We start from the raw sequence: 16,100 nt of genomic DNA on the forward strand, positions 1-16,100 counted from the left end.
TCATTCCACTGCAAGGACCTTAATCTCAATGATGAAATAAGGAAAATACACACACACACACATATATATATATATATATATATATATATATATATATATATATACCAGGGAGAGCTCTGGTGCCCTAGTAGTAAGGAATTGAGCTGCTATATCAACATTCCTTTCTTTACCTAAACATTCCAAGTTAGAGGAAATCAATTCCTTGATCTAGGCCTTATTTATAAAACACAAGTGTTTACCTACAACCAGGAGAGGATAAAATAGGTGAATAGAACCCTTTTAAGAATCAAATCCCTAGGCACATCCAAAAACTTCTCCAACAGGGTAAAAAGGGAAGCCACAGACTGGAGAAAAAAATATTTGGTAATGACATGTCTGATAAAGAGACATTTCTAGAGGGAGCTCTGGTGGCCTAGTGGCAGGAAGCTGTACTGCAATCCCAGAGGTGTGCAGTTCAAATCCACCATATGCTTTGCTGGAGAAGGAGGGACAATTTCCTCCTGTACCAAGTCAGATCCGACTTGATGGTACACACACAAAAATAATAAAATTTTTAAAAATTTTTTTAAAAAGAGACATATTTAGAATTTAAAAAATACTCGAGCGCCACAACAAGATAAAGGTAAACAACCCAATTACAAAATGGGCACAGGATATGAGAAGACACTTCACCAAAAAAGACATTTAGATGGCAAACAAACACATAAAGAAATGTTCAAAATTGCTAGCTCTAAGAGATGTAAATCAAAACATCTATGTGATGGCATCTTACCCTGGCAAAATTCAACAGAGTAGCACACAACAAATGCTGGCAAGGTTGTGGAGAAACTGAAACCCTTATTCACTGTAGGTGGGAGTGTAAAATGGTGCAACCACTATGGAAGGCAGTATGGCACTTTCTCAAAAAGTTGGGAATAGAAATATCATTTGACCCAGCAATTCCACTACTAGGAATATACCCTAAAGAAACCAGAACTCCCACTCAAGCAGATACATGCACACTCATGTTTACTGCTGCTTTGTTCACAATAGCAAAGAGATGGAAACAACCCAAGTGCCCATCAACAAAGGAGTGGATAGAGAAGCTGTGGTATATTCACACAATGGAATATTATGCAGCACTGAAAAACAAAGAACTCATGAACTATTATACAAAATTGGTGACCCTGGGGGACATTATGCTGAGTGAAATATCTCACTCACAAAAAAGACAAATACTACATAATGCCACTGTTATAAAACAGGACTGACATGGGGGTTGGGGGAAAAACCAAGAAAAGAGGGGATAAATAATGCATACAGCATTGAAACAGAGGAGGGAGAGAAATGTATAAAAGGAATATGTGTTTAGGTATTATTGGTATGACAAGAGTCCAGAATAAGAGCTGCATAGTAAAAGGGGGCAGGGTGGGTGTGTGACTATAGAAAAAGGAAAGAACATTTTTTCCAAAGAAAAAAAGTGAAGGGGAGGGGAAGGGAGGAAAATATGCAACAATGAATGATGAATGGAAATCCAAATTCTTTATAAACTTTCACTAAAATCTAAAAAAAAAAAAGCAATAAAAACCACAAATGTTTAACTACTTCTTTAAAAACAATAGCAAAACTCTTTCTTGTAGTCCAGAAGATCCTATCAGTAAAGATAGGGGACCAAGCCGTTCATCTCCCCCTCCTACTCTCTCCCGTTCTCATTCTGCTCCAGTCACGCCAGGCTCCTTCCAGTTCCATGAAGAGACCAGGCACATCCTACCCTTAGCACTTGGCCTAAAAGAATAGCCTTCTCTCCCAAAAGTAAATCAATACATACACTCTGTCATTCCTTGAAGTCACTGATCAAATGTTATCTTCTCAACAACGTCTATAAACTCTCCTACTCAAAATTGAACCCCTCCCTAGATTTCCACACCCCTCTTCAGTTGCCATTGAATGAATTCTGACTCAGGCAATACTATTTGAGTCACAGGAGAACTATGGTCTGGGGCTTTTCTTTCTTTTTCCAGAGTCTTTCATTGTATTTTTTAAAAAATGATTTGACTTGTAACAAGCAATAGTTTATATCATATAGTTAGGAGATCATTTAAGTTATTTAAATGTGAATTTTTTCTTTAGCAATATCTGCAAGGAGGGACCAGTTCTCAGAAGTGACATCACGCTTGGAAGGGTGGAGGGACAGCAAAAGAGAGAAAGACATTGATGAGATGGATTGATTCAGTGACTGGGGTAAAGGAGGTAGGTGTTTTAGAGACAATAAGGTTGGCACAGGATAGAGCAGTGTTCAGGACTATTGTACATAGGGTCACGATGAGTTGCAAGTGATTTTATGGCACATAACAACAACAATGTTCTCAGAGAACCTGTAACCCATTAATTTAGATATCCTGAATACAAAAGAATGATAAATAAGATCTTCACATAAACATATTTTGACATCATATTGCCATTGTGTAGGCAGCCTAGTCTCAGAAGTCTACAAGTTCTGCCTGTAAGTCAATGTCTAGGTATTTATACGTAGTTGAGGCTGTTTTCCATCTAAACGTTCCTTTACTAATTTTTCTAAAGAGAATACGTGCTTGTCTGCATCTTCTGGCACAAGGTTCCTAATAGAATTTACAAGTTCAAAAAGATATTCTCTATTTCCTCCACTTGCGACAAGTGCATTAAAAATTTGTTCAGCAGTGCCTTCCACAGGGGCAGGGCCAAGGTGACTGGGATTAATCACATGTTCCAGTGTATGACAGCACACTGACTGGCTCTGTTGTGGGATCTTTTGGGTAGGAAATGACAGTTTCATTCCTGTATCCTCATTTCTCTCTGAATTCCTCTTCATTTTACTTCCTCTTCATTTTCTGCTGGCTGTTTGTAGGCTATGCCCCATACACAATCCTGGTGGGGACCTCGTGGTGGTCTGTGCTGCCATGCCTGAAGCATCTGCTGTACCCTGTGATGCACCTGACTAGTGTGTCCTGATAGGGAAAGTCCACCTTCCATATTAGGGACCTGTAACTAAAAACACACACACATTCAGCCAGTCCTTGGCCATGGGTCAGCACCAGGGCTCTTTGATGGCTGGCTTTTCAGAAGTACATCTGGGTGAACACGAACCTCCAATCTTTTGGTTAGGAACTGAGTATACAAGCTGTATCATCCATCAACTTTTGTCCTTTTCTTTTTGTTGTGGTTGTTAAGGGCATCGAGTTGCTCGCGACTCATAGCAACCCTATGTACAACAGCCCTAAACTCTGCTCTATCCTGTGCCAAGCGCACTGCCTCTGACACACCCATCCCAATTACCCCAGTCACTGAATCAATCCCCCTCATAGAGGGCCTTCCCCTCCTGCGCTGCCCCTCCACCCTCCCAAGTATGATGTCCTTCTCCAAGGACCTGTCCCTCCTTACAACATGTCCAAAGTATGTCAGACGAAGTCCCAGAATCCTTGCCTCAAAGGAGCTGCCTGGTTTAACTCTCTCTAGGATGAATCTGTTTGTTTTCTTAGCAGTCCATAGTACCCTCAATACTCTTCTCCAGCACCACAGCTTAAAGGCATCAATTCTCCTTCTATCCTCCCTAGTCACTGTCCAACTCTCTGATGTATAACAAGTGATAGCAAAGACCATGGCCTGTAGCAGACACACCTTAGTCTCCAGAGAGACACCATTGCTCTTCAGTACTTTGGAAAGGTCCCTAACAGCAGACTTTCCCATTGCAATATGTCTTTTAATTTCCTGGCTGCTGGTGCCAAGAATGTTGACTGTGGAGTCAAGCAAACTAAAACTGTGAACAATCTCAATCTCTTCACCATCCATCCATCCTGATGCTGCCAATTGGTCCAGTGGTGAGAACCTTAGTCTTCTTGACATTGATCCTCAATCCATATTGAAGGCTGTAGTCCTTGACTCTCTGCAGCAAGCACTTCAGGTAATTTTTCCTAGATCAATGATCACCTTCGAATATACTACATAAATTTCGTATGTTAAGTTTTTGTGTATAGCTTGGTTTCCTTCCCATCCCTACCAGAATATAAGTTTATCAACCATATGGATTTTTTTCCTGCATTGTTTACCAAGATATATCCTAAGTGCTTAGAATAATGTTGGAATATTGGAGATACTAATACGTGCTTACTGTGTCAATGAAAATGAAGAACAGTGCTTATCTGATTATTTATTTTTAAAACTTTACTTCCACATTAACTCAAATTCCTAGGTTTTTGAATTGAAACATTTCAGTCACCTTAAAATGACCTATTTTTCCTTATTTACCTATAAAGTCCCAGATGAAGACATTCTTGTGGAAGATGCGGGCGGATTTGAACCCATGGTGGAAAACTTGCTCAAGTGCTGCCACCAGGCCATTTTCTCCACATAGCAGCACGGTGAGGCTTCCTCTCTGAGGAACAAAACAAAGCGCTGAAGGTTTATCTGCTGTGCCTGTCTAGGAAAAACACTAGAGAAATAAGTGCCGAGGGTAACTCTATAGAACATTCTGTCACAGCTAATAGCTTACAAATAAGAGTATTTCTTATTGCCTTATATATCAAGTATGAAAGTAGCTTCAAAAATCCCATTAGACTAAGTTTTATAGTCCACAATACCTCTTTTTCCGGTTTGTGAAAATGTTTCACGATATTATTCACAGCTTCTCCAATTCCTTCTTGGATCTGTCCAGCACTGGGCTCTGTAAGATAATCAACAGTGGCAGAATTCTCATGTGAGGGAAAAAAAATCCAACAAATCCAACAAAGTACCTATGGGATATAAACTGTGTCCACTTATGTATGAAATGCTATACCACAACAGCTTGGTTTTGCCAGTGGCTCCATGAAACTTAACTGCTCCCAGTCTGGGCAAGTGCAAGGTAGAGTGGAAAACAATCTGAGGCGTCACAGTTCAAATATTGGTCTTTCCACTTGCACTATAAAATTGTGATCAAGTGTGTCTAACTTCCTCCAAGTTGATATTCTTCAATAAAGTAGGGAAAACTCCTATCTCAAGGGTCATTGGGAAAGTGGAATTAGATATTTAGTGTCAATCATCTGGTCTTGTGCTTGCTACATAATACCAATAAACCTCTAGATGGAAATGAGGCTCAAAAGACTTGTAGTATATATTTTCAGGCACTTCGTATATATTTCTGAAACCCTACTGGGTACAGAGATCTCTGATGGCACAGTCTGTAGGGAGCTGTGCTGCTAACTAATCCAAAGTCTATGCTTCTCTGGTGGTTTGAATACACCAGTGGGAGAAAAATGGGCAATCTCCATGTGATTTATCATCTTGGAAATCCAATGGAGGGTCGGCTGGAGGTGGGTTCTGATTTCATGGCAATAAACTGCATTACTGAGTATTGGGTACAGGTTAATGTTTCTGAACCTCTGAATGGCTAACCTAGAGCTTTTGTGATTGTATTTTAAGTAACTGATGAAATGTTGGGTGCCCCAGCCCAAAATCTAGAACCTTCTTTCTGGTTGCCTGGCTATAGCTTCATTCTGGAAGCCAGTATCAGCTTATCTACGTCCTTTTCCTGAAGGAGAATCTGATGGGCTGCCTAAATGGGACCCAACCACCTTGTTTCTCAAGTTCCGAGATGATAAAAAAAAAAGGCAGTGGGATGAGCAAACTCAGGTTGTATCCAGATCAGAAACAGGCTAAGAGGAGAAAAATGATACATTTTGATATGTTCATATGATTTAACTATTAAATCTAATTCATATATTATATATGACAAAATATACATCTTGATGTTTAAGCAGCTCTGATTAATACGGATGGAGAATTTCTTACATTAAACAATTCAGTTTTCCCCTACATGAATGGACAAACGTTATTAACACAGAAACCCCTGGATATCAGTCTCTTTAGTTCTGAGCAGATTCTTCATTTACTTTTACCTTTCTTTGAATATTCTTTCCTCTTTTAAACAACAAGACCAACTCTGAAAGCTTTCATTCATTCCCAAAAGCCCAGTCCTAATCAGTAGAATTTTCAGACAGACTGGAGAAAATACCAAATTACCCATATGTCTCAGGTTACTGAGTGAGGAAAAAAATACGACCAAAAAAATGGGGAATAAGACCTTTTAAAACAGCAATACTCTAGGAACTTGGGACAGATTTAGAATAGCTTGGACTGTGCTAAACTCTACTTCTCTTTAAGAAAATCAGTATTAAAGTATGGCTTATACACAATCAAATTCATCAGTTGCAATTGTGCAAGTGGATGAGTTTCAGTCCTATAACCACCACCACGATATGACACAGAACATTTCCATCAACCAAGAAGTTCCCTCCTGGCTATTTTTGGTCATTCCCTCCCCCTCAGCTCCCAGCCTCTGGAAACCACTGATGACTTTCAATCACTATTATTTTGCCTTTTTTAGAATTTCATATATATGGAGCCACAACATGTAGTCTTTTGTGTCTTAGTGTAATGTCTCTGAGATCCATTTATTTTTATATACTGTTAAATAGAAAACTATTCAACCACTTTATCACAACCTGTTTATTCACTCACCAGTTAATGGATATTTGGGGTGTTTCCATTTTGGAGTATCATGAATAAATGGTTCTGTGAACACTGGAGTACAAGTCTTTGTGTAGACATAGATCTTCATTTCTTTTGGTTACATATACAAGAATAGGATTGCTAGGTCAAGTGCATATCAAGTATAAACCTAATAATAAAACCCCTGTCAATTTGTCTTTAATTTTGCAATCCCACTGGCAATATTTAGAAAAATATGTCAGTCTGGAGACTAAGATGTGCTTGATCCAAGCCATGGTCTTTGCAATTACCTGCTATGCATCAGAAAGTGGGACAATTAATTAAGGATAACAGAAGAAGAACTGATGCCTTTGGGTTGTGGTGCTCAAGAGGAGTCTTGAATATACAATGGACTGTCAAAAGGACAAACAGTATGTCCTGGAGAGGGAGAAACCAAGTTTCTCCTTGGAGGCAAGGATTTTGAGGCTCCGTCTGACATAATTTGGGCCTTCTACCAGGAGGCACTTCCTTGGAGAAGGACATCATCCTTGGAAGGATTGAAGGGACAGTGCAAGAGAGGAAGATCCAGAATGAAATGGATTGACACAATAAATGGGATAATGGGGGACAGGTGTGTCAAGACAGATTGGCTCAGGATAGGGCAGAGTTCAGAGCTATAGTACACAGGGTCACTCTGAGTCACAGTTGACTTGATGGCACATATAACTAGCAACATATGAGCATTCCAGTGATTCTTCCTCTCACTAATATTTGTTATTATCAAACTTCTAAACTTTTGTCATTTTACTGGGCATGTGATGTGAAGTTTACTTCTGAATGAAAAAGGAATTATGAATTAGGGTAAATTTTACTAAGACTGAAGGAGGGTTTTTTAGACGTTATTAAAAATTTTGTTGTTATGTGCTGTTAAGTCAACTGTGACTCGTAGCAACCTTCTGTACAACAGCTCTGAGATCTACTCTGTCCTGAGCCAGTCTCACTGACTCTGACACATCTATCCCCATGGCCCCAGTTACTGCATCAATCCATCTCACCCAGGCTCTTCCTCTCCTGTGTTGTCCCTCCACACTCCCAAGCATTATGTCATTCTCCAAGGATTGGTCCCTCCTTCAAACTCCTAGCCTCCAAGGAGAAACCTGTTTTTACCCACTCCAAAACAGACCATGATATGTTCAAGACTCTTCTCTAGCACCAAAACTCAAAGGTATCAGTTTTCCTGTCATCCTTAGTCACGGTCCAGCTCTCTGAGGCACAGCAAGTAACTGCAAAGACCACAGCCTGGATTAGGTGCATCTTAGTCTCCAGCATGACATTGTTGCTTCTCAGTACTCTGGAGAGGTCCCTGACAGCACATTTACCTAATGCAATTGGTCTTCTGATTTCATAATAGCTGGTGTTAAAAGTGCTGATTGTGGAGCAGAGCAAGCTGTAATTGTTAACAACCTCAATCTCTTCTCCATCTATTATAGTGCTGCCAATTGGCCTAGTGGTGAGAATCTTTGTCTTCCTGATGCTGAGTCAAAAAACCGGTTTTTAGACTACATCAAGTATTATCCTAATACTTAAGTACCAGTATGAGCTAACAAATGCTGATGTCAGATGCATCCTGGTTGAAAGTAAAGAATACCAGAAGAATGTCTATTTGTGCTTTATTGATTATGCAAAGGCATTTGACTGTGTGGATTGTAACAAGTTGTGGCTAACAACAATGAGAAGATTGAGAATCCCGGAGCACTTAATTGTGCTCATGCGAAAACTATACATCGACCAAGAGGCTGTTCTGTGAAAGGAGGAACACTGTATGGCTTAAAACTGAGAAGAGAGTGCGTCAGAGTTGTATTCTCTCTGCATATCTCTTCAATCTGTATGCTGAGCAAATGATACGAGAAACTGGCATCTGGATTGGAGGGAGACTCATCAACAACCTGAGTTATGCAGATGATATAACCTTGCTTTCTGAAAGTGAGGAGGGCTTGAAGCACTTGATACAAAAACAGGATTGTACAATTTGATGGGTGGGTGGGGTGAAGGAAATGGGAAAACAACGTATTCAAACTTTGTAAATAAATCGGAGTAAAATAAAATTAATAAAAAGAAAACGAAGCCTTCAGGATGGATTGCATCTTAATATCAAGAAAACAAAGATTCTTAGGGAGCTCTGGTGGCCTAGTGGCGAAAAGCTGAAATCCCGAAGGCACACGGTTCAAATCCACCAGATGCTCTGCTGGAGTATGAGAGGCAATCTCCTGCCATACTTTTTTCTAAACGTTGCATTTACAGGTTTTAGGGACTAGGACTTGCTATTTTTAAAGGCATTATTCAATCTACTGTTCAGGTGGTCTAGTGGTAAGAAGCTATGCTGCAATCCCAAAGGCACAAGGTGTGAATCCACCAGCTGCTCCGCGGGAGAAGGATTGGCAATCTCCCGTGTGATTCATGGCCTCTGAAAACCTGCTAGAGGGTCAGCTATGAGTCTATTCTGACTCGATGGCACACACCATTGCCCCAAATCCCCTTAGAGTGCTCTAATGGCTTAGGGTAAGGCGTTGTGCTGCCTACTCAAAGGTACAGTTCAAATCCACCAGCAGCTCTGCAGGAGAAAAACAGATAAATCTCCTGTGTGAGTGACACCCTCTAACTACTTGCTGCAAGGTCAGAGGGGCAGTCTCCTCCTGTGTAGCTTGCAGCCTTTGAAAATGCACTGGAGGGTCAGTTAGGAGTCGGTTCTGACTTGTTGGCGAACAACAACTACCCCTTAGTGTATCTGTACTATTAAACATGGCAGGGGAACATAATATTTTCTCCATAAAATAAATTACTTTATTTCTTTGCTGCTATAAATTGAGGATGGGGGTTTATTAGTTTCTTAGGACTGCTATTAACAACTTACTAGAAACTGGCTGCTTTCTAAGAACAAAAATTTATCCTTCCTCAAGATTCAGGTGCTTCCCAGGACCATGTTTTCTCTAAAGGTTTGAGAAGACCCTCTTGTATCCTTCCAGGTTTCTGGCAGTCCTGGGCTGGGGTCTGTAGATGCACGTTCACATGGCTGTCACCCATTTGTGTGTCTGTGTCTGTTCCTTAGAGTTTTGATTCTAGTTTTACAAGGATAACAGTCAGGTGAGATTAGGTCCTAACCGCCTTCTATACGAACTTGTGATGACAACATTTTCAAACAAGAGGAGCTCTGCTGATCCAATGACTGTCTCACTGTTCCATAAATGGGTGGGAGTTCAAACTTACTTAAGCAGCACTGTGCAAGAAAGATGTGGCAATTTCCTCTCTCATAGACCCAAACCAAAAAACCCTCTCAAACCTGCTACCACTGAACTGATTCTAATTTATAGTGGGCCTATCCACAGAGAATACCTGCACTACAGGGTTGATAAATATGCAAACCTTTAGGAAACCACCCTGATTCATCTCTCTCTGCAGGAACAGCTGATAGAGGTTCAAAACACTGATCTTTCAAATAGAAGCTCAGTGCTTAATCACTGCCTTGTGGTTGTTGTTTAACATCAAGTGAGAATCAACCCATAGCTGACCCACCAGTGGATTTTCAGAGGTAGTTAACTGAATAGAGGGAGACTGCCCAGCCTTCTCCCATGGAACAACTGGTGGGTTCGAACCTTGTGCCTTTGGGACTGCAGAGCAGCTTCTTACCACTAGGCCAACCAGAGCGCTCTACTGTCTCACTAGGACTCCTAATTAGAGACTAGGAAATCTGATGGGAGTTCTATTCTGACACATAGGTTTCTATCTGGAGAAACTGACTGCATAGTATTCATCATTTAAAAATAAAGTCACTTTCACAGATACAAGGGACCAAGACGTCAACATATCTTTTTGGGGAATACCAAGTCAATCAATAATAGAAAGAGAAAGAAATGTTAACTGTCCTTATTAGCCAACTAAATTTCAGTTAAATTATTATCTATTTATATTTTCACAGTATTATTCAATGTGAGTATCCAGAGTTTGAGATTTTAACATCTCAAGTTCTTCAAGATTTTATTTTATACTGTTTTACTTTTATTTCTCCTCTTTATTTCCTCTCTCATAGTAAAGCCTCTTCCCCCAAAACTAATGTCCTTCCACTTTCTTCTGGTTAGATCTTCTTATGATAATTCATCATTGAAGCAGTTCCTATGTAGAACAGCCACGCAAACCCTACAACATCTGAGGAACAGGTGAAAAAAAAAATTGGAAAATCAGCTATGTACTGAAAAAAAAAAAATATATATATATATATCAACTACGTACTGGGTGTTTTTCCTGTCAGTGAAGTAATGCTTAATCTCCTAGCAGAGGTGGGTGATTTCTGCTGGGGTGGAGTTCGACACTGTTTTACCAGATCCTCATCTGACACTGTGGTCATCAATTCTCCAATGAGAATTCTTTCCAGGCTTCCATCATCAATGCCTTTCCCTAGCCACCGTCCACAAGGGAACCTGGCAGGAAAGAAAAAAACACCTTTGAATCATCAAATTCCATACCCCAGAAACAAACAACAAAAAACCCCCATCATTTGGCTATGGGTTTTTTAATTATGGAAAATTTAAAACACACAGAAAAGTAGAAAAGTATGCTAAACAGTATGCTAAGTATCTTCATCATCTATATATAAAAATTTGCCATACACTTCATTTAGGTATTTTAAGTTCAATTATAGTTATCAAGACATTTCTTCCAGGTGGGGGAAAATCACAAGGTTGCGCACAATTTGGTGGGTGGAGGTTAGAGGTACAGGAAATGGGGAAGATCCGGTGAGGACCTGAACTATGGTGGGCATAGTTCAATGGTGTGTAATTTTATAAAACACAATGTGTGGGAATGACTGTATGAGACATGAAGTGAATGAGGGAAAGTGTGAAATGAAACACACTGGATACAAATTCTGTGTGGAAACCAATATAAAATAAAAATTTGGGGGGAAAAAAGACATTTCTTCCCTAGCAACATTAGTAAGTAGGCTCTCCAAATTGTAAAGGCTTTCTTCTTCATGGCCATAAATGTTAAAGGCACCCAATGAAAGTAAAAAGAATTCTGCAGCCAGCTTTAGTTTGCATAATAGCAAAAGATGGAAACAACCCAAGTGTCTATCAACAGATGAATGGTTAAAGAAACCAAGGTGCATTAGCACAATGCAGTATTATGTAATATTAATGAAGGCCAAAGAATTCAGAAAATACGGCATAACGTGTTTCTACAGAAACTTAAACTGAGTGACATAAGTTAGTCACAAAAAGTCCAACACTGTATAAAACAATCATTGTAAAAAGTTAAAGAAAGCTTGACACAGAATCATTAGAATAGACATATATTAAGTTTGGTGAAGGGAAAGGAAAAGACAAAAAGGAATAAAAAAAGAAAATGGTAAAAACACTTTATCGTGCAGAGTTCATCAGCTATTATAACAAATTATCAAAATTATCAATAATTAATGATTAATTAATTGTAATCAAAGGTATAAGTCACAGTGTACTTGAATGATTCAATGAAAGACCAATATGAGTTGTAAACTTTCACTCATCTTTCCAAAGAGCTTCTGGTGGAATAGAAACAGTCTGAGTCAGCACAGTCTTAAGGTCTATGCCTGCAGAGCTGCAGGAGGGATTTTTTTCTACGCCGTCTCTGAAAACTAGGCTAAGTGCTCTAGTTCTGTTTAATGTCGTCCACAGGGAATAGTGGGCTAACCCCAAAGCAGAGCCTCTCTGGTGGTTCAAAACCAGCTGTTCTTTGGGAGAAAGATGGCAATCTCTTCCTGTCTGATTTACAACTTCTGAAAACCTGCTGGAGGGTCAGAACGAGTTCTTACTCGATAGGAATGAGTTTGAGGGTTTTTAAAATTTGTGTTGTTTGTTTTTAGTGTATATGAAAATTCCGTGTATTTTGAGAAGAATATTTCAAATTAGATGTATGTGGGGGAGTTATGGTAGAGAAGAATAGAGGATAATGTTTCCATAAAAGAACATTGTGTGTAACCAGATTGAAGAGGTCCAGAAGATTGAAGAGGTCTTTTGCTTTAGTGAAAAATTTTAAGCTTTTTTCCCCCACCTCAGAGTTATACCATATTTTTTCAAGACTTGTGAGCTAAACACTAGCAGTAAACAGTCTGTTTTTTCCCAATTTCGTTTTTGGCAATTTCCAATCATACAGACAAGCAAAAGATACTCCTTTCTGCTTAAGCGTCAAGGCATTCTGTGCTTCCACGGATATTTTACTTACCTGTAGGTATGCCCCGTGATTTCATTTCTGACCATCACACAATCCACTAGCCATTTGGCTAACAGGCCTGAGTTATCATGACCTATCTGCACAGTAGTTAGCTTCCCCAAGTTCTGACACTGTAGGGAACAGACCATGGGTTAACATCCAAACTCACAACTCATCTACTAGACATCTTTGAATCTATGGTCAAACCCCCGTTGTTAAGGTCTCCACTGGCCTTTTTGTGAACAAGTGCAAAAAATGGCAATAATGATAAATATTTCAGTAAAAATAAATGTCAATGGAATCCTGATTTTTAATTTTGACAATTAAAAGCTCACAGTTCTCAAGTGACAATGTGACAGACAGGGATACTGGAGCTATGAGTTTTTAAATCATTTGATGTCTTGTATCTCTTCATTAGAAAGCAACAAACTGATCAATGTGAAGCTTGAGTCCACTGGGGAGAAGTCAACCTGGACTCTGAAGGGTCATGACCGTAAAGGGGTTCTGCTATCCTAAGTGAAGAGGGCATTCGCTTAGTGCCACTTCCCTTCTCAAATATGAACTCTTCAGCATTCTTGTGCATACCAAGCTCAACCTGCATGTGGGCTCAAACATAGGAGTGCTTCACCGGGGGAGACTTGGAAGCTGACTATAATATGGAAGATTTTTTTTTAATCATTTTGTGTGCGTGTACCGTCAAATAATATCTGACTGGTACAGGAGGATATTGTTCCTCCTTCTCCGGCAGAGCATCTGGTGGATTCGAACCACATACCTCTGGGATTGCAGTGCAGTTTCTTGCCACTAGGCCACCAGAGCTCCCCGGAAGATGATTTTTATAAAATCACTCTAAACATGCCACTAAAAGTCACAGCATGGATGCCAACTCTGTATTTTTGCTAAAGGATATGCAGGGAGCATTTTACCATAAGGAAGAGAACTTGTATAAGTTAGGCATTTATGTGACTGTCTCTTACTTGTGAGATTCTGTACCAGGCAAAGGGAATTATAAATTAGGGTCTGGTAAAGCTTCAAAGCATGTAAATATCACAAATAGATAAACAGAGCTTGAACAACAGCAACCAATACAATAAAAACATAAAACAAATTGAAGTAAACTGCTTTAGGCAGCTTAAGATATTATGGTCACAAAATTCATCTTTGTATGTTTGAATATTACTGTATATTATGTGATTTAAAAACAGTAACAACAACAAACAAGACTGGACTTTCTGCTGAACTCTATTTGCTACTTCCTGCTAAGAAGGTTATTAGCTGAACTTACCTCAAAAGTCATTTCAAGGAGGTTTTTGGGAATCTGCATCACTCCCGTGTCTCCCAACTCTCCTGCCACACAGATCCAAGGGTTGGAGGTGATGATTGCGTTACTCAGCTTTTTGATTGGGATGATCACTGACCTATACGGAATCACTGAAGGAAGAACACAGACATGAATTTAAAATGCCAGTACGATTCTCCTGATAACAAAACAGCTGAAGAACACTGTTGGCCTTCACAGATATTGTGCTTCTTCTGTTTACTCAAGATACATATATTTACATTTAAAAATTAGATGATAATCTCTTTAGTCTGGAGAGAATCCCATTGGAGTGATGGTTTTAAGCGACTGCTAAGCAAAACGTTGGTGATTCAAGCCCATGAACTGCTTCATGTGAGAAAGACGTGGCAATCTGTTATAGTAAAGATGACAGCCTTGGAAATGCTATAGAATAGTTCTACAAGGTACTTATGACTTTTGTTTGTAACAGAAATTTTTTTTTATCATCCTAAGGAGATAACGTCTAGTTTGTAAGCTACAAGTACCAATATATGAAAATGTCATACATCATCAAGTAATGTATAGCAATGCATATAATTTCAGATATATATCACCACAGAAATGATAACAATCTCAAGAAACAGCACCAGAATACCTGAGGACATGAACACTAACTGCACTATACAGTATTTTCATACTTTTACTAATTTTGGTCAAAAAATCAAGCACAAATAAACATGAGTACTATATGATTTCATATGAAAATCAGAGTGAATGATTTCCTGGATAGTATTTCTTTACTGCCAGTCTTCCTGGCATTTCCATTCTGGATATAACATGCAGTCTGTAAACCACACGTGGAGAGCTATTAAGGCGATTCAAACAGAAGAAGTCTCGGGAAGAATTCTGTTGCTGTTAGGTGCTCTCGCGATGAGTCCGACCCATAGCGACACTGTGAAAACAGACCGGAACCCTGTCGTATCCTGTGCCATCCTCATCATCTCTGACACTCTGGAGCCTATTGCTGCAGTCACTGTGTCAATTTCACAAGCTTCTTCAAAGGCAAACCACTAGATGGCACTATCCTATCACTGACCTGCTCAAGTATGAAAGCACAACAAAGACATTACACACCCTCCTTTTAAAAAAAAAGAAAAGGGAATGGTTTCAACACATCAGCATATTTTATTAGTCAGAACTACACTATATATATATAAAGCAGCAGGGTGGAATCAATACTTTTTGTTAGTACTCTTGAGATTTCTACTCCTTCAAGCCCAAGAGAGACTATTAGAAGCCCTCCTTGAAAAATCTCTATCTAAGATGACAAACATTTATTTACTGTAAAAGGTGCCCAGACACAGCCTCACAATATGAGGTCACGGTTCAATGCATTCTTAAATAAGGAAAATGAGTGGGGGGAAATGGTTGGCTTTCCTAATTTTATATAAATGACTTTCCTTATGTTGGATGAATAACCTCCCTTTTTCTGCTCTTTTATTTTGGCTGAAGGAAAAGAAAATGTCAGAGGAAAGGCCATGCTTTCATGTAATCATCAGAATCAAATGGCTTTTGAAACTGAAAGCAGAAGAGGTTAGCCTAAGACTATTTTAGGTGCCAGAAGGTTGTTTCATTTCTTGCATTGTCAGAAATAGTAAAGCTACAGAAAATGGCTTGGGGTCAACAGCTCTCTGCCTGCAAAAGTCCCAGAGACACACAACAGTGATTTCATAGACAAAGTATTTTTTAAAAGAATTATTAAACTAAAACCCTTCCTTTTATTAAAGATATCAATTCCTCAAATGGGAAAAGCTTTCAGAAGAGAAATTTGCAGATATATAGGGATGATCTAAAGAATCCTAACAACTCTACTGTGAATTGTTAATATTGTATATATGTTATTGTTGTTATGTGCCGTTGAGTCGTTTGCGACTTACAACAACCCTATGTACAACAGCCCTAAACTCTGTTCTGTTCTGTGCCAATCGCACCGTCTCTGATACACCCATGCCAATTACCCCAGTCACTGAATCAATCCACCTCATAGAGGGTCTTCCCCTCCTGCGCTGTCCCTCCACCCTACCAAGCATGATGTCCCTCTCCA

The 16,100-nt window shown here is 39.4% G+C and overlaps 1 protein-coding gene across 2 annotated transcripts in view; it reads right to left on the minus strand.

The window, feature by feature from the left end:
- DENND5B (DENN/MADD domain containing 5B) overlaps positions 1-16,100 on the minus strand; it is a 234,482-nt gene that overhangs the window by 4,365 nt on the left and 214,017 nt on the right. For both annotated transcript variants that reach the window (XM_006895083.1, XM_006895082.1), the window contains 5 exons: positions 14,003-14,148; positions 12,730-12,848; positions 10,765-10,952; positions 4,593-4,675; positions 4,261-4,387 (listed from right to left, as the gene is read on the minus strand). In XM_006895083.1, the coding sequence (XP_006895145.1) occupies positions 4,261-4,387; positions 4,593-4,675; positions 10,765-10,952; positions 12,730-12,848; positions 14,003-14,148 (663 nt within the window). The remainder of the gene's footprint in view (positions 1-4,260; positions 4,388-4,592; positions 4,676-10,764; positions 10,953-12,729; positions 12,849-14,002; positions 14,149-16,100) is intronic.

The sequence above is a fragment of the Elephantulus edwardii genome, unplaced genomic scaffold, assembly GCF_000299155.1.
Source record: "Elephantulus edwardii isolate Elephantulus edwardi_28Jun2011 unplaced genomic scaffold, EleEdw1.0 scaffold00157, whole genome shotgun sequence".
NCBI lineage: Eukaryota > Metazoa > Chordata > Mammalia > Macroscelidea > Macroscelididae > Elephantulus > Elephantulus edwardii.